The following is a 17,916-nucleotide window of genomic DNA, read 5'->3' as shown; positions in this document are numbered from 1 at the left end:
TCAAAAGTATTTTTTTTAAGTAGCTGCAGAATTGCCACATTGTTTTCAGCTTACAAGAGGAAAAAGAATGAGCCTGTCCGATGATGTGACCACATGGTTGCGCTGTACCATGCAGGAGACTTTGGTTTTGATTCTGGGACCTGGCTTCTGCTGATCGGACCAGCTGGAGAATGCTGCTTAGTAATACACAGAACTTTTTTATATGACCAGTAGTTATTAGAAAGCACAGTCAGCAGCAATGCCATTGCTCCGTGGAGCTCTGAATTCTGGTTCAGGGAGCTCCCTGCTACCTGAGTTGCATGTCCTAAGATGAGGGTATCTGATACAGATCAAGGGAAAGGACTGCTTTTCTGGAAAATGGAATTAGCCTCCCTTCCTGTAAGTGTTCTGCTGCTTTGCAATCTCTGAGCTAGCCGGCACAGATCAGGCAAGAGTTGCACTTCCCGTTAAGCAGTAGCTGCTCTGGTACAGTGACTGCCTCCTTTATTCGCTGAGGTTTGTTTTTTTTTATTGGTTCCTTCTGACTCTCTTTCAGGTTTGAAAGCCGCGGAAGCCTTTCTGGCTCGGTATGGTGACTGTCTGGAAAGACTTGACTTCGACTCCCTCTTGTCTCTCTGGAATGATGAGTATGGCAGTAAGCTGGATTCCATGATCTGCGGCCACCATGGTAAAGAGATCTTGGAGTATTTCCGTGGCGCGCCACCAGAGAAGGCTCGCTGGTTAATATGGCTGCTGCAGGAGCATAAAGAGATGTTCCCTTGCCCAGCTTTACATCAAGCTTTGGATTGTTATTTCAAAATAATGGGTAAGTGTTGCAATCCCAGGATCAGAAATACCACAGGGCTGCTGTTGTGTAATTGCCAGTCCCCTTTCCCCGGTGTTTGCTCCATGGCAGAGTATGGAAGAGATGTTGGGTGTGGTAGCTACAAGAAGAGGGGTTGTATTTGTGGTGTTTGATCGAAAATCTTCTTAAAGAGAGGTGCTTGCATTATATTCTCTCTGTGCCCCGAAACACTCCAGATTCACTGGGTGAGCACTAATTCTCTGTGCCTTATGTGAGCGTAATCGGGTGAAACAAAAACCCCCAGAGGATAAGGGACTTGTCTCTTTCATGGTGGGGGTCCCCAGCATTCAAGGATTGAATAGGCATGGCTGTCTTTAACTGATTCTTTGCTTTCCTGGGTTGCTGTGAACTTTGATCATAGATGTCTTGGAAAATATACTTGGCATTTTTGGATGACGGAGTGGTGCGAGCGATACCTCTGTGATATGGGCTTTAACCATAGTACCTGGGAAGCTCTGCGTTCTGCTCACCCTGAGATTGGGGGTGATGACGAGGGAGCTGGCTGTGCAGACTTTTCTCTCTTACTCCCCTTCCCCGTCAGGGAACTACTTTCTTCTTAATTTCTAAAATAGTTTCCAATTTTTTGGCAACTGGCTTGATTTTCTGGCTCGGTGTCTTTCTCATTCTCTCTCCTTTCTTTTCTTTCTCTGGTGTCCTCCTTCATTTGTCTTTCCATTCTCTCACTTTTCCTTTATTGCTTTGCTTCTGCAGCAACTTTCTTTTTCTCTCCCTTTCTCCTGCATTTTCCCTTCTTTCTTCTCTTCCTACTCATCCTGCCTGCTTCTTCCTGTTTCTCCTGCACACTCTCTTCCATTCTTCATCCCCTTCCTTCTACATTATCACCCCAGATTCCTTCCCCCTACCCAGGATCCTTTCTCCATCTCCTGCCATCCCTGGTCTTCATACCCCTTTCTCTTCCTCCTTCCATTCCTCACCTTTTCTCCCATTTCCCATAATTCAACCCACTCTCCTTCTTATCGCCTTCTCCCCTCTCTACCCAAACTCTTGGTATCTCCTTTCTCCACCCCCCACACTCTTGCTCTTTCCTCATTCAACTCTTGACTGTCTCATTCCATATCCCCCACATTCTTGGCCCTCCACTTGCCTACACCTCTCTCTTTCCATCCTTAGTGCCCCTACTGGCTCCTCCCACATTCTTGCTTCTCCCAGCTTTTCTCTCACACACTCACCCCACCCCCCCAAATGCTCTGTTCTCTCGCTGTTCCTTCCCAGCACTTACTCTCTCGCCTCTCACTGACCCCCATCACCAACACACAGGTTCTTGTGTTCTCCAAGGCAAAGCAAGATGGTTGTCCTGACACATGGTTGACATCATCAGATGAAGCCCCAACATGGAAAACTTATGTCAAAGTTTCTAGAATTTTGACTTGGCACACTGGGCATGCTCAGCAAGCCCTATACCATGCAACCATGTGGGGTCCCTCTCCAGGCTCTATCTTTCCACAGAGCTGTAAACATCGCAGTGTGAGTGAGCATGCGTTGGCTTTTTGACCTTTGTGGAAAACCTCTTTTTCTCGCTTTCATCAGAATTTTTCTTTGTGATGTTCGCCGGGTCCCTCTCAGTGCTTCCCTGTAGTGTTCCTAGTCAGGGTTTTCAATATTTCTGGTAAGTTTCCTTTCGCAGTTGATTCCCCCTGCAGCAGCGGTGCCTCTGTGCCTGCCAGCCATTGACGCCCGCTGCCATCAATTTCGATTTTGCAGCCCTTTTATTTCATCCCGCGTCCTGTTTTCGGCAATGTGCCTGGTGCCCGAAGACGATATCCATTAAGGACCCACATGAGATATGTGTCCTCTGCCTGGGGGCATCTCATGACATCCAGGGTCACTGCTTATGCGGACAAATGACCACAAAAGGATGTCTTTGGCTCAACAAGTTGGAATAGCTCTTCAGGTCGAAGAAGTCCAAGCCATCAACAGCATTGACATTGATGGACCTTGGAACTGCACTGATGGACACTGCGCCATCGACATCGGCAGGACTGTCGGCAGACGGGGCACCGGAAACCAACCACTGTCGAGCTCCTCCAGGCTGAGGACATTGTGTTCCTCGTCATCAGCCTCTGCACTGAGGAAGGACCAGTCTGAGTATCCAGGGAAGCCAAAGAAACATAGACACCGGTCCTCATCAATGCACGGTGCCAGGCACTGGGATGCATCGGTTCATGCCATGATGCCCCCGAAGCGACCCCCCGTGATGAGCGCCAATTCTCTATCAGTGCCGGGGGTCCACAACGGTCTTCACCAGTCCTGATGCCAGTTACCGATCTGCCTCACAGGTCCAAAGAGGATCTGGCCACCCCTCCTTCCTCTCAGTTGATGTTGGCATTGGCAACTTTCGAGGAAGAGCTGGAGCAGTGAGTCCAGCTGGAGGTGGAACAGGCACTGCAGGGCATAGATGCAATGGCACTGGAGCCAGTACCGTCCATCCTGGAACCACTGTTGGAGAAGTTCAATGTGCTCATTGGTGTTTTACCAACCCAGCTAGAATCTGTTCCCGGCAAGGCACCAATGCCTCCCCCTGCTGATACGGTGGACGTTGCCGGTTCCTCTGGGGAGGAAGCTCCACCCAGGCTGGCAGAGACGCAGAGGCCTGTAGCCCCCTGTCCAGCTTTGCCGGTGCCTACACCTCTGGACAAAGGTAGAGTGCATAAGGCCCCATCCCCTGTGGCTTACACTGAGAATGAGGGTCCCTATGACCTCTGGGGGGATGATATCTTGGAGTCCTCCTTTGAGGGCTCTGAGAAACTCCCTTCTCCAGAAGAGCGAAGGAAGTCTCTACCTGAGGACTTAACCTCTGCAGGGTTTGTGAGAGTGATGGTGGAAGCCATCCCATTTCACTTGCTGACGGAGGAGGATGCCAGGCTCAAAATTCTTGAGATCTTCCAGTTCGTGGAGCTTCCTAAGGAGATCATGGTGTTCCCAATACATGATATCCTTAAGAAGCTGCTGCTGAGGATATGAGAACACCCCCTCACAGTGCCTCCTGTTAATAAGAAGACCGGGGTCTACCTCATCCAAAAGGCTGCTGGATTCGACAAGTGTCAGCTACCTCACCAGTCAGTGGTAGTCAAATCCACTCTCAAGAGAGCCATGCGTTCTCTGACTCATTCCTCGGCGCCAAGGGAAAGGACCACAGAGCAACAGACACTCTTGGGAGGAAAGTGTTTCAGGAGAACATGCTCATTGCCCACATTGCTTCCTTTCAGCTCTACATGAGCCAGTACTCATGGGATATCTGGAAGCAGGTACAGGAGGTGGCTGAACAGCAGCAGGACACTCTCATGTTGCTAGTGCATAAGGGACTGGAGTGTGGGAAACACGAGGTCCGAGAAACCTACAATGTTTTCGAGATGGCATTGAGGGTCTCTTCAGCAGGAATCAGCACCCACAGAATGGCACGGCTGCAGGTCTTGGATCTCTGATGGAGGTACAGAAGCGACTTGCTGATGTGCCGTATACTGGGAAGAATCACTTTGTTGATAGGGTGAGGGATGCGGTGGCCTAGCTCTGGGACTATCATGAAACCCTCCAAGAACTCTTAGCCAGCACACCAGACCCATCCTTCTCTTTTAGGAGGTCAGTGAGAATGGGACAGAGGAAGTCTTTCTTTCGCCAGAGGAAGTACTATCTTCCACCTCCTCGCTTCCATCAACAGCATTAGGGCTCCTGTGGCCGTCACAGGAAGCAGTGTCCCTAAGCCCCAGCTGGCGCCTCAGTCAACTCCAGGGACAGGATTTTGACTGGGTCGTAGGGAATGTAGACTAGTCACCCTTACCTGGGACATTGGACCCTCCGGTCATGAGCAGGCTGCAGTTCTTCGTGAACCAGTAGCTCAGTGTATCTTTGGACCAGTGGTTTCTTTTCATCGTCTGTCAAGGGTACCAATTGAACCTATTGGATGCCTCACCAAATTGCCCTCTGTGCCTGTTTTGGGGGCCAGTGCATCAGGAGATTCTGCTAGTGGAGCTTTCTTCCCAGCAGCCAGAGCAGTCGAGCCTGTCCCACCAGAGCAAAGAGGGCAGGGATTCTACTCCAGGTACTTCCTGATTCCAAAGAGAACCGGAAGACTCTGTCTTATCCTAGACCTAAGGGCCTTGAACAAATTTCTAAAAAAAAAGTTCAAAATGATTTCCCTGGGCACCTTGATTCCCCCCCCCCCCTCTTTTGTGAAAAGGGGATTGGCTATGCTCCCTCGATCTAAAAGACACATACACTTGCATTGAGATCTTCTCCAGTCATAGTAAGTATCTCAGATTTGTGGTGGGGAAACAGCACTTCCAGTACTGATGTTGCCGTTCGGGCTAGCATCAACCCCACAAGTCTTCACAAAATGCCTGGCCAACGCAGGCTGGAAGATGCATGTTTTTCCCTATCTGGACGATTGGCTGGTCAAGAGCAAGTCTCAGGCAGGGGCCGTCAGGTCCCTGCGCTTGACCATCCAGGTGCTGGAGTCGCTAGGGTTTGTCATCAAATACCCAAAATCCCATCTCGGCCCGTCACCTCAATTGGACTTCATAAGAGCCCTACTAGACATGGCTCAAGCCAAAGCCTTCCTGCCTCATCAAAGGGCTGTCACTTTGTCGACCATAGCAGCAGAGACTCAGCAGAGCCAGCAAGTGTCAGCCTGGCATATGTTGAGGCTGTTGGGCCATATGGATGCAACCGTCCATGTCACTCCCTTGTCACGATTACGCATGCAAAAAGCCCAAAGGAACTTGAGGGTGCAGTGGTGCCACTCCCTGTACTTTGCCTTGAATATAGCCCAAAGTTGCCACCTGAACTCTGAGGGAGTTAAAGGCCAAACCCTTCACCAAACCTCTTTGCAAGAAGGTCAGAATACACGCTTTGCATGCCCGAATAGGTTCAGCCCCCTGCTCTGCGCACCAAGCCTCAGAAACTTTCCAGACTCTCATATATGTCAAGGAGGTGGAAGTCTTTCTAGAAAGACAGCACAGGCCTGGGAGGTTCTCAGGTACATCGGGGGAAGCATCAGATCCCTTCCCGATTAGTGCAAGAATGGTGGCCATTTTATCTTCTCTCGCAGCTGCATCAGAGGCAGGAACAAAAGCCGGGCCAAGAGAGCCACGTGCACGCATCACCACACACACGCAATCCACTTGCTGTTACTCAGCATGCTCTCAGCCCACCCGGACCGTGAGTGCAGTCAGCCACCTGAGGAGCCTAAAGTTTGAGAGCGCTACAGCTGAGCCCCTGCTGGGCTCTCATTCGAGTCGATTGATAGGGGGAAAAAAATTAAGCAACCTCACTTTTTTTTTTTTTTTAACTTTACAGAAAGGACAAAAAACTACTTCCCTTTAATCAAAGAGTGGCAGCAGGCTCTGCGAGTCCTCCTGGGGGAGAGGGAACTGGCTCCACCAGATTTCTACTCCCAGCGGTGAAAGACCGAGCGATATAAGGGTCCTCAACCCCCTGCTCATCCATCTCAGAATCAGGAGGGATGGCCCCACCAGGACTTGACAACCTCCCGGGAGGAAATCTCCAAGAAACTATCTATTCCCCCCCACCCCTTTTTTTTTTTAAACTAGTTTCCAGAATGCAGGTTTTGCACCTCTACCATCTGCTGGAGACAGAGACATACTGAGGGACTGCAGGTGGCACACCGGGTTATGTGGCAGTGAAATGTTCTCTGTCTCAATCTGCTGGAAGGGAGGCAAAACACAGGAGTCTGAACTGATCAGAGGATGTACAGGGAACAACCTATCATTTGAAAAAATAATTCATCTTAACAAGGTCCCATAGTGAAGTTGATGTTGGTTGCTCTCCTATCCACAGTGTTCTATTTTAATGCTGTACAGAGAGGATTGATGAGAAGGGAACATTATTTTTCTTGCACCGCGCTTGGTTTGGCAGGGGAGCAAGACTGATACTTCACTTTCAATGCAAAGCCAGCATAGCTCCCTGCTTCAACGGCAGGGGGCAATGAAGAAACGTGGATCTATATTCAGGCAACAACCAACAAGGACTGAATTACATAGTCTGGATAAACAGATAAGCATGGGTGTAGCTTGCTTATTGCGGTGGTTAATACCCCTAACTAATTAAGCTATTTCACTTAGATGCAGTTCCAACACTGCTCTTTACATTAATGGCGGGGGTGGAAGGGAAATAGAATAAAAAAGGTTACTAAGAGCCAAGAGTAACAGATAAGTATGAGAGAAAAAAAAAGTGCGAAAGCTTGCTGGGCAAACTAGATGGGCCGTTTGGTCTTTTTCTGCCATCATTTCTATGTTTCTATATGTTTGGCCAGTATGACCAACCAGTTCGGGGGTTCTAGGTGAGAAAATCCTCTCTGCCTGGCCCAAGATGAGCAGCTTAAATTATCAAAGTGCTGGAAAATATGTTGTACGCTTCCTGTTTAAGCTGAATGGTGATCAGTGCTACTGCTCTTCCTGCAGATGGCCCCTGTGTTGTATTAAAGAAACAAGGAAGTGAAGACGACGCTGTAAGTTTGTTTTGCTGAATCTTTATTTTAGAAATAACACATCTGATATGAACCGATTTTATTTCTGGTCTACTTGGTGACTTTTATTTTAGTATAGCTATTGATTTCAAATAAGGTAGCTAATTGTTGCTTAACCAAACCTCTGAGGTTTAGGATTGCTTATGAAGATTATAGTTGCTGTACTCCTAAAGACCTGTCTTGACGTTTACTTTTTTACTGTCATCCCAGTTCTGTGCAAAACTATACATACGTTTTTTCTTTATAGCCAGGCTTCTTGCATTCAGCCCTTCAGGATTCCAAGCAGGTCCTGATTATGAAAATATGTAAATGAAGACACTTAGAGAAAATATAATTCATAAATGTATTCTTTGTTGACATCCTGAACAATGGACCTGCTGGAGGGCAGGGGACCTGATTTTAGAACCCACTGACTTACCATATGATGTGATCCTGAGAGGATTTTTGCGTGGTATACTTTGCACACCTAATGGCCAGACTTGGGTTGCGCACCCACTGGGTTCCAGAAGGGAGCTGTGCTCTGTGGTCCCCAGCCAAAGGACCGTGCCGGGTAATAGCCAGGTGGGAAGGGAAGACAGGGAAAACCCCTCTGCTAAATGAATGTATTTGTGGTCCTGTTGAGTAGTTTCAAGGTAGCGCACCTCTGTGTACATTTTGATGGTCAAAGCACAGAACACCGATGGAAAATTACTTTCATGAATGAGCTATTTGCTTTCCAGACTAACAGCATCAAGATTAAAAACAAAAACAGGAAAAAGAAGCAAAAAGAATCGAGAGTAAGTATTTCTCTGCATCAGTTTACCAAGTAATACCATGTTTGGTGTGTGAACTCTTTGGCGAGATCATGATCTTATATTTCCAGGTATTAAAGCTGACCACTCGCCTATGGTAAAGATTTTCCTGTCTTGTGGCAGATTATGAAGCTGGTGTGTGGGACACGTTTTATTTTGATATTTATATATATATATATATATTTTTTTTTTTATTATGGTGAAGAGTCACATTTGAATCTAACAGCCAGGACTAGAATTAGTTTAGTTTATTACTTGATTTATCGCACTACTTACAATTGTAATTCAAGGCGATTTACAATCAAATCTTAAAATAACACATGTAAATTCCTAAATCCTAAAAACAGAAACTAAAACCTGAACAAGGAATAAAAATAACCAATAAAAGTGTCCTAATAGTTTATAAATGTGTAGCTTGCTGGATGACAGCTGTGGAGAGGTTTCAATTAAAAAAAAAAGCCTCCACAAAAATACCACCTTCCAGCAGCTTCCAGGAAGGGAGGTTAATTAAAAAGTGATGTTCGGTACTCTTTTTGCATTTACCTAGGGCTGCATAATCCTGCATCACATTTGCACTTAAATTTAATTTGATGTTGCAAAATATTTATAGCTGATCTAGAGGTTGACACTGGTTGTATGGTATTGAACATTGTGACTTTCGGCTTTTGAATTGACAATTGTGATTAGCCAATTGAGAACTGGAAGCACGCACGCACGCAGCCTGATGTATGTTTGTTCGGTTGAACCCTTGGTAATAGAAATCTTAACGTTTTCTCTGTTGTTGTGTACCTGGAAACTTCTGGTTTCTAGTCACCCTGAGATCAGCATGGGATTTGAGGGGGGGAGAGGCCCACACGTCTGAATTACATTCCCCCATCCCCATCCTTGAGATTGGAGACCTGTACATACACTCACACTCGTGCCTCCCCAGGTCCGATCGCATTCCACCAGTCAACCCTTCCACCAGTTCCATTTCATCTGTCTTCTGACCAATGCATATTTCCTCCTTCCTTCCTGCCTGATGTGACTCCTCCTCCCTACTTCAGGTCTGCGCAATTTGATTTACTGCCAACAGCAGCCTGAGATTTATTTATTTGATTTTATAACCTGCCTCACTTGTGCCTGAAGCGACATAGAATAAAAACAAAAATACATAAAACATCTAATAATACAATAAACCAATGAATGGATAAGACAACTACTGTACAGCAAACATAAATAAGAGCAAAAACAAACTAGAAATACAAATTAAGGCAGGTTCCAATTTGCATAAAGATGACTGAGCATCCGCTATCAGGTATTTCTAAAAACTAAATACAAAAAGGTACACCAACACTCATCCGTGTATTTTCAATTTTAAGACGCTCTCGATCTATTGCCATCAAAATTTTCAATTTAGTTATATGACCATCATAATAGGCATCAACGTAAAAGCTCACGCTTTAAGACTCAGCCTTATGCTTAATCATAGGTCACTAATAGTGAATCCGACAATAGCACTTTTTTTTCAAGTCTTTTTTATAATGTGCAGCAATTAAGTTAATTCGATAGAATATATATATATATATCAAGAAAGCTAAGTATTCTATCGAATTAACTTTTAATTGCTGCACATTATAAAAAAGACTTGAAAAAAGTGCTGTTGTCTGATTCACTATTAGTGACCTATGATTAAGCATAAGGCTGCGTCTTAAAGCGCGAGCTAATACGATGATGCCTATTATGATGGTCATATATCTAAACTGAAAATTTTGATGGCAGTAGAGTGAGAGCGTCTTAAAATTGAAAATACACGGATGAGTGATGGTGTACCTTTTAGTATTTATAATATTTACCAACTGATCCATAAAACATTAAGTTTCACTTACTGGATATATTGTTAGTTATTTCTAAAAACTAAACATTATTTAAGACCTTCAAACAAAAAAGTCTTGGTCAGTTCACGTAGAATCTTATCGTCTCCAGTCAGACCCGTAAAAGTACAGGTAGGAGGATGATAGGGGCATCCCTGGGTATTTGGGGCTTTAATGAGATTCTAATTGATTGAAGCAAATGTCTTGGATCAGATTCTTGTCCTGTCCTTGGGCCAGTAAGGAGATCTCTTTAACCTAGCCATCAATGCACAATATTTTTAGCTGCGCCTCCTACAGGAAAGCTGAGTTCATGAAATCACCATGCAGGGAATCACACAGAACCTGAACTGGAAACAAAAATCAGACCAAATCTTTATTTTCCCCTGTCCCAGAATAGAATCTGCATTGTTATTGGTTGAAACTGAACTGGAATAACTCTGCCCCCCTCCCCCCCCCCCAAAACAAATTCAGGTTACAGGTTCAGAATAAAGGTTTGACTTAAAAACAAAAATCCTAATGTGATTTACTCATTGATTCCCATAACCAGAATGAGCACAGACCAATATCTGGATTTACATTTTTGAGTTTCACAGTACAAATACAATAAGCATTTCAAAGTCTCAGAGATTCCCTGCTGCATATGTGCTGTAGCACTATAGAAGCGATAAGTAGTAGTAAATCATTTTGTACTTTATTTTAAAAATGTATATTCTGCTTATCTACAAATGTAAGCAGATAAAATATCACATTCATGATTAAAAAAAAGCAATAAACAATGCAAGCTGCGTGTGTGCTTCAGAGAACTTCTGGCAGACACTAGCACTGATCAGTGAAATCCTGCTAGTATGTTCCTCCCTGCTTTTGTAAATCATTCTGTTCCTTATATTAAAATGTTCTCATGTGAACCAGAACTGTACCGGTTGGTTCTTTTGTGCTGAACATTTATTGGTCTGAATCAGAACTTCACTCACAGCTGAATCCTATCTGGAGCCAAGTCAAGGCATTTTCTGTTTGTTTGTACCCCGTACCCCAATAAGTGTGTCCTCCACCTAATAGCTTTTGAACCATTAATCCAGTTTCAGTCATTCTAGCTGAGACCCACTGAAAATTCAACTGAGTTTGTTTTGTTTTTTTTTGGATGGTCAGGAAACTGTCCCTCCGGCATGTTGCCCCCGGCCCGACCCCCAATACTGTTCACTCCCTCCCCTCCAAAGCTGACCCGAGCATTCTTCTCCTGCTACCTCCGGGCCACATAGCTCCATTTTCCAAAGAGCCCCGTCTCCTGGCAATGCAGTCATGCTTTCCCCACATGGCTTTGCAAAGAAATGCATGCATTGGAAAGCAGCCAGCACCCCCTCGTGGACAGTGCTGAAACAGTGCCACCAGCCTCAAGTGTATTTTATATATATGGAATTATAATATATATATATATATATATATATATATAGTGCCACAATTATTATAGTGCCCAGTGACTCCTAATTCACACTTTTCATATGTTATATGTTCCCGACGTGCCTGATGCTTGCAGTTCCTTCTTGTTTTTATTTTCTACAGAGAAACAGGCCAGTTGGTTTGTTTGTGATCTCAGGGAGGTCAGAGCATGTTGCGATGCCGTTGAGCATTTTGAGAGCTGCCCTGCCATTGGTTAGTTGTCATAATCATATGCAAATTTCAGTAGCAAAGGGGGAAATTAGTCCTCATGAAATGTTCGTCTCTTTCCTCTAAGTTCCTGTAAGCTAGTGTTTGCCCAAAGTGCTTACTTTTGTGGAGGGATGAACTTTTAAGAGGTGAGATTTTCATAAGACCACGCTAAATCTGCAAGATGTGCAACATTTGACTTTCTCCTATCTATCTTGCCTCCTAGCCGATATACTTTCTGTCGCAGGATGTTGGTGCAGGAACAGCAGAAGATACTCTTTTTCCAGATGAGAATACATTGTGAGTACCAGCAGGTGCTCGGAGCTGCTGTTCATGCCTGCTTCCCAGTTCTGGCCAGGAGCTGCTCTATCACTGTGTGTGTCCAGGGAGGGGAGGAAAGTCCTGGCCTTTGGCTTACGCATCAGGGTTCCAGTCTGCGGAAAAGCCTCATTTCTTGTCCGGTGCTTTGGCACAAAATGCTCCGATTTATTCAGTTTGCTGAAAACCGAACCATTGTCTCTTTAGAGGGACATCATGAAGGGGAGGGGGGGAGAGAGAGGGCAGCTCCAAGCTGAAGATGCCTGCTTTCCCCACTATTTCTATTATCCATTGGAGCTGCATTTACAGATGGACTGATCTGCTGGCCGGCACAATGCCATGGTGGCAGCATAAGGTTAACCTCTGATGGGATTTCTTATTATTGCCCATTCATTCTGCCTGTGTTGGCTTGTTCTCCTAAAAGTCCACATGAGAAGGGCAGCTGGACCTGGAAAGCTTCACCAAGCTTGGTTCTCCCTCTCTAATCGCTGCCCTATGTGTTTCCTTTACAGAATGTTTTTGGATGATTATAATCCCTTCATAGTTCCGGAATATATCAGAGATCAGGTGGAAGAGTTTGAAGCTATATATGAAGATAATCCTGTCGGTGACCATTATCAAAGGATCTTAGATAATAACCCAGACCCAACCCGGGAAAGCTTATATGAGTAAGTGCCAATGTGTGTTGGGAGCTTAGGTGTAAAACTGATATTCTGTAAGTGTTGGGGTAACCTCCCTCGACCTGTCAAGCCCAGCCACATATTGCTTCTCATCTGGCTTTCGGTAGAGACCCCCTTGTGGATTCTGTTTTCTCACATCCCCCTACCATATGAAGACTAATTACTGCCATGGCCAAAAAAAAAAGAGGATGGTGTTTCCGTAGAGCCACTGCTGGTAGTGTTCTGTGCCCAGCACTGGAGAGTCACCATTAAGAGTTTACCTAACCCCGAGGGGTTGTGACTGCTACTTCAGCATCCCAAAGGACAGGACACGGGAGTTCAGACGAGGACTGCCACTCAGCTGTACATCACGCCAAACCTAGGGTTGTCCTGTTTTCAGTGAACATATTTTTCATCTTTGGACTGGTTCTCGGTCATTTAAGCGAGCAATTTTTGAAAGGGATCTGGACGCCTAGCCCCCTGAACTTGAAAATTTGCCCTGGGCAGAACAGCTAAGTAGAGTTTCACGACGTGGCTGTATTTAGCCACTTTTCAAGTAGATGTTCGAGGCATGGTTGAGTGGGCGAAGAAAACTAAATGCATATAGTGGAATTTTAAATTATATATGCCTTGTTTATCTTCAAACTCCAGCAGGGGGCAAAAGACATGGGCACTTAACATCCACATACCTCCTAGGTGGGTGGTGGCCAGCCTGAGGCTCTTTCATGTGCCTCCTGGCTACATAACAACTGAGCAGCACTGCAGAGGATAGGAGGGGAGGGGAAGGTCTGGAGCAGGAAACATAAACACTAGAATAAAGTAGAGAAGAGACATTTTGCTCCAGCCCCTCACAGTGCTGCTAGTTGCTGTAGAGCCAGAGGAGAGGAGCTGGAGCAGAGATTAGAGGGTTTTCTCTGTTCGTTCTTGTTTTACTTTCCTCCCTTCTGTCTGCAGTCAGTAGCAGTGGAGGAGATGAGGTTGAAACTAACAGGATAGCAAAGAGCCAGTCAGCTTCCTGCTCCAGCCCTCAACCCTGCTGCTGTCTCTGAGCTGCGGTCTGAAGGGGAGGGACTGGACTAGGCCCTGCAGCTCACTAGGGGGCCGATGCAATACACTGCGCTCAGCTGAGCTGTCGGACGCGGGTTAAATAGGCGCTAATCCACCCCCTAATGCAATAGGGGGGATTAGCGCATATTTAACGCGCGTCTGACGCGAAGTGAAAGAGTTGGTGCTCATCACATGCAAATGCATGTGAATGAGGCTATTACTCATTCATTCCAATGCAAAAAAATAAATGTGCGTCTCAGACATTAATGCCTGCCTAGAGCAGGCATTAATAGATGAGTGCACTGAAAAAAAGTACAGAAAAGCAGAAAAAAATGCTTTTCTGTACTTTTTTAAAGTTAAAAAAAGAAAAAAACCTCTGCCGGCTGCTTTGAAGACCGGCGCCGATATGTTCATAACTGGCAGACCGCCAGTAACCGTAGGGTCGCGTTAGCAAGGAGGCACTAAGAACATAAGAAATTGCCATGCTGGGTCAGACCAAGGGTCCATCAAGCCCAGCATCCTGTTTCCAACAGAGGCCAAACCAGGCCACAAGAACCTGGCAATTACCCAAACACCAAGAAGATCCCATGCTACTGATGCAATTAATAGCAGTGGCTATTCCCTAAGTAAACTTCATTAATAGCCGTTAACGGACTTCTCCTCCAAGAACTTATCCAAACCTTTTTTTGAACCCAGCTAAACTAACTGCACTAACCACATCCTCTGGCAACAAATTCCAGCGCGTTATTGTGCGTTGAGTGAAAAAGAATTTTCTCTAATTAGTCTTAAATGTGCTACTTGCTAACTTCATGGAATGCCCCCTAGTCCTTCTATGCCCCCCCTAGTCATTCTATATAAGGTCGCACTAGTGACCCAACCACCTCCTTGCTAGCGCGACCCCCTAATTTGTTTATTGCATGGCGCCCCCCCTTGCGGGTGCCATGCATGCACTAAGAAAGCGGGCGCTGAAAAGTCAGCGCCCGCTTTCCGCAAATTTTATTGCATCGGCGCCTAGGCTTCCAAGACTTGAGATTCAACCAACAGCAGAGGGGGAGAAGGAAGCTGCCCAGAACGTTCCAGTCCAGCTTGAGTAATTTGTGGCAAGGGAAAGGGGGTGAGTGATGAAAGGGAGTGAGGAGAGAAGGGGGAGAACAGGGGCGGATTGACCTATCGGGGGATCGGGCTTCCCCCGGTGGGCCGGTCTAGCTGGTCACGTGTTCTCGACCGCGTGGCTAATCGTCTCTTGCAGCCTGCACTCAGCCCAGTGACCTCCATCAATTCAAGGTAGGTGGCGAAATAAAAATCGTGGCCGGCAGAGGCTGAAGAAAGAAGATGGGCCGGCGCCTCCCAGACAGCCCCCGCGGGAGACCAAGCCCACGAGGGCCAAAAAAATGAAGATGGGCGCCGCTCAGCCAGCTCCCGCTAGAGACCAAGCGTTGGGGGCCAAAGAAATAAAAATCGTGGCCAGCGGGGGCGAAAAAATGAAGATAGGCGCCGGCAGGGGCCAAAGACGTGAACACTGGTGCTGCTAGCCGCCGCCGGAGACCAGCTGTTCAGCTGGGGGCCTTAGATCGGAAGAGTGCTTCTGTGTGTGTGTGTGTGTGTGTGTGTGTGTGTGTGTGTATGAGAAAGGAATGGTGCTTCTGTGTGTGTGGTGTATATGTGAGTCAGGGAGGGTGCTTGTGTGAGTCAATGCGTGTGTGCGAGAGAGAGATGGAGCATGTTTTTGGCTGGCTTGTGGCTGTGAGAGAGAGAGAGCATGTGTGTGATTGAAATCCTGTGTGTAAGTAAGGGGAGCGAGAGCATTGTGTGAGAGAGACTGGCCAGAGAGGCGACGTGTGTATGTGTGAGACTGATCAGGGAAATGACTGGTGGTATGTGTGTGCTTGTGTGTATGAGAGAGAGATACTGGTTGGGGAGATGATTGGTGTGTGAGAGACAGAAACTGGTCTTGAAGAGTGTGTGTGTGTGTACGTGACGTGACGGGTTGTGGTCCCTAAGGAAGAGGACCATGAGGACAGCTTCAGCAGCTACTGCTTCTGGTGTGGCCTGCAAGGGAAAGAAGTAGGAGAACTGCTGGAGAGGGTAAGTAAAGGTGGCTGTTTAAGTTCATTTTTCTTGACTGACTACCATTTTAATTATTGGGTAGTATGTGATGTGCTGCTGTTTGAAATATTTTATTGATGTTTGGTAAAGGTTTCAAAATTTGCTTGAGTCTTTAATTATTGGATATTCTATTCATCAGCTGTTTTGAAATTATTTTATTAGTATGATTTTATAATTATGATTCATGATTTATATATCTTGATTTTATTGATTGTTTCATGAAGAATGGTGACATTTTTGTTTTTCCATTGTTGCACTGTATAGAGTCTGGCGTGATACGTTTTACAGTTTAGTTTTTGTCTGCGCATTTCTATTTATACTTTGTGGCTTTATTCTGTATTTGGTGAGAGTTTGTGTTCTGCATGCAAAGACTGAGATGAAGCATTCTTTTAGCATGTGGTTTCTCTGTAGGGATCTGTAGTAGCTTGGCCTGTTCTGTTTTCCTGATAGGAGATGTATTGATATTTTAGATTCTGGTGTAATATTTGTGGTATTCTTTTTCATATGTGGGGTTGTTATTTTTTTAGTTTTGGCAAATAGTACTGTGTTGATATGGGAGGACCATGCCGAAATATAAGGGTGTGTACATATATATGTAAATTATATTGTATATGTAATTGGGTACCCATGGGCCAGTATGGAGAAAAATCCCCCGGGCCACTGTTTTCCCTCAATCCGCCCCTGGGGGAGAATGTATTTGATGAATACTTTCGGGAGCAATGCATGATGTGAGTGTTGGGGGAAGGAGAGGGATGTTAATGTTTGAAGGAGAAAATGGTGCAAGAGTGGATGAATGCTTGTGGGGGCAAAGATGTGAAAAGGAATTAATGTTACAAGAGTTGGGGGAGAGAACAGCTCAAGAAGGAGCTTATGCTATGGGAAAGATGGTGGGGGGGGGGGCTGAATATTTCCCTCCCCATCTCCCTGGGTGACGGTCATAGGTGGTGAAGTTGGAAGGAAGGGTGAAAGAGAGCTGTAGGGGATGGAGAGGGAGGGTAACAGAGCCAGAGGGGGTGATGGGGCAAAGGAGAGAAAGAAAGGAAGCTAGAGGTATGATGGGAGTGGAGGGAGCCAGAGAATGGTGACTGGATGGGGAAGGATATGAAAGAGACAAATGGGGGTGAATGCTTCTGGGAGTGGGTGACTTCAAAAGGGGTGAATATTGGGGAAAAGGTGACTGGTGTATGAGAGCCAGAAGTGGTAATATTGGATTGGAGGGTGTATGTAATAGGATAAGGATTGACTATCGAGTTTGTTAGGTTGTGTGTGCTTTCCCTCACAGCTGGCTGTGACTAGGTGATAAAGAGGAGAAGCCATGCCTCAAGGGAAGGGAATCTAACACAGATGGGCATGTAATGGATTTTAGGAGACACTATTTAAATGTTCAGATATCATTTGTAAATGTATTCTTCTGGATGAAAAATTTAGATCTGTTACTGGGACGTTTGAACGTGCTAATTGAATAACTGTAAGATATAAGTTGGCTGGCACCCGATGTTAAATCGTTTTGTAGATAAAGCCGTTCGCAGATAGACATAAGGCGCAGGAAAAAGCTCAGTGGGAGGAAAGTCTTAAAATATGGAGCTTTCTGAAAGACAAAGCATAGTGTTTGTTCCACTTGGATGTGCTGTAAGAGGAGGGGCCTGTGGCTTTATGTCTGTATGGCTTCTCGGAACTTAATCGCGCAATTATGCTTAGACTAAGAATTGGGTGGCGGGGAAAGAAGTTGGAATGTGGCCAGATGTTTGTGCCTCGATGTGCATCACGCTTTTTACGAGATCAGCTCTTAAAGTAAAAGTTGTGTTCTCCTACCCCGGATCGGATTTGGTTAGCGCCTGGATGTGACTATCTCGGGTTGATGTTTATGGTGCAGTGCTTCAGTGCGCCTTCGCATAACATATCTTTAGAACAGCCAGAAACTTGGCATGTCGTCTGCACGTGCCACTGATCTACAAGTCCTGGCAGGTACGACTGGTTTTCTGGCTTAGAAGTGTAGTCTGGGGGACGTATATTGGGACTACGTTACCCAGCGTGCCTAGAGAGTTATTTTTCTCCTTTTTAACTAGGAAGCCCCGAGGACTGGTTTGTTTTGGTTTCTCTTCTGGGCGGGGAGCAGCTTCGGCTTCTGGTGCTGGAGACCTGCTGAAAAGTTAAA

At 45.8% G+C, this 17,916-nt stretch overlaps 1 protein-coding gene across 1 annotated transcript in view; it reads left to right on the top strand.

The window, feature by feature from the left end:
- Positions 1-17,916, top strand: part of TTC3 (tetratricopeptide repeat domain 3) — a 331,906-nt gene that overhangs the window by 203,968 nt on the left and 110,022 nt on the right. The window contains exons 29-33 of the mRNA XM_029603249.1: positions 536-805; positions 7,282-7,328; positions 8,066-8,122; positions 11,858-11,931; positions 12,462-12,617. Of these exons, the coding sequence (XP_029459109.1) occupies positions 536-805; positions 7,282-7,328; positions 8,066-8,122; positions 11,858-11,931; positions 12,462-12,617 (604 nt within the window). The remainder of the gene's footprint in view (positions 1-535; positions 806-7,281; positions 7,329-8,065; positions 8,123-11,857; positions 11,932-12,461; positions 12,618-17,916) is intronic.

Source organism: Rhinatrema bivittatum, chromosome 5 (genome assembly GCF_901001135.1).
Source record: "Rhinatrema bivittatum chromosome 5, aRhiBiv1.1, whole genome shotgun sequence".
NCBI classification, from domain to species: Eukaryota; Metazoa; Chordata; class Amphibia; order Gymnophiona; family Rhinatrematidae; genus Rhinatrema; species Rhinatrema bivittatum.
The sequence above is the reverse complement of the archived record's forward strand: the minus strand, read 5'-3'. Positions and strand labels throughout refer to the sequence as shown.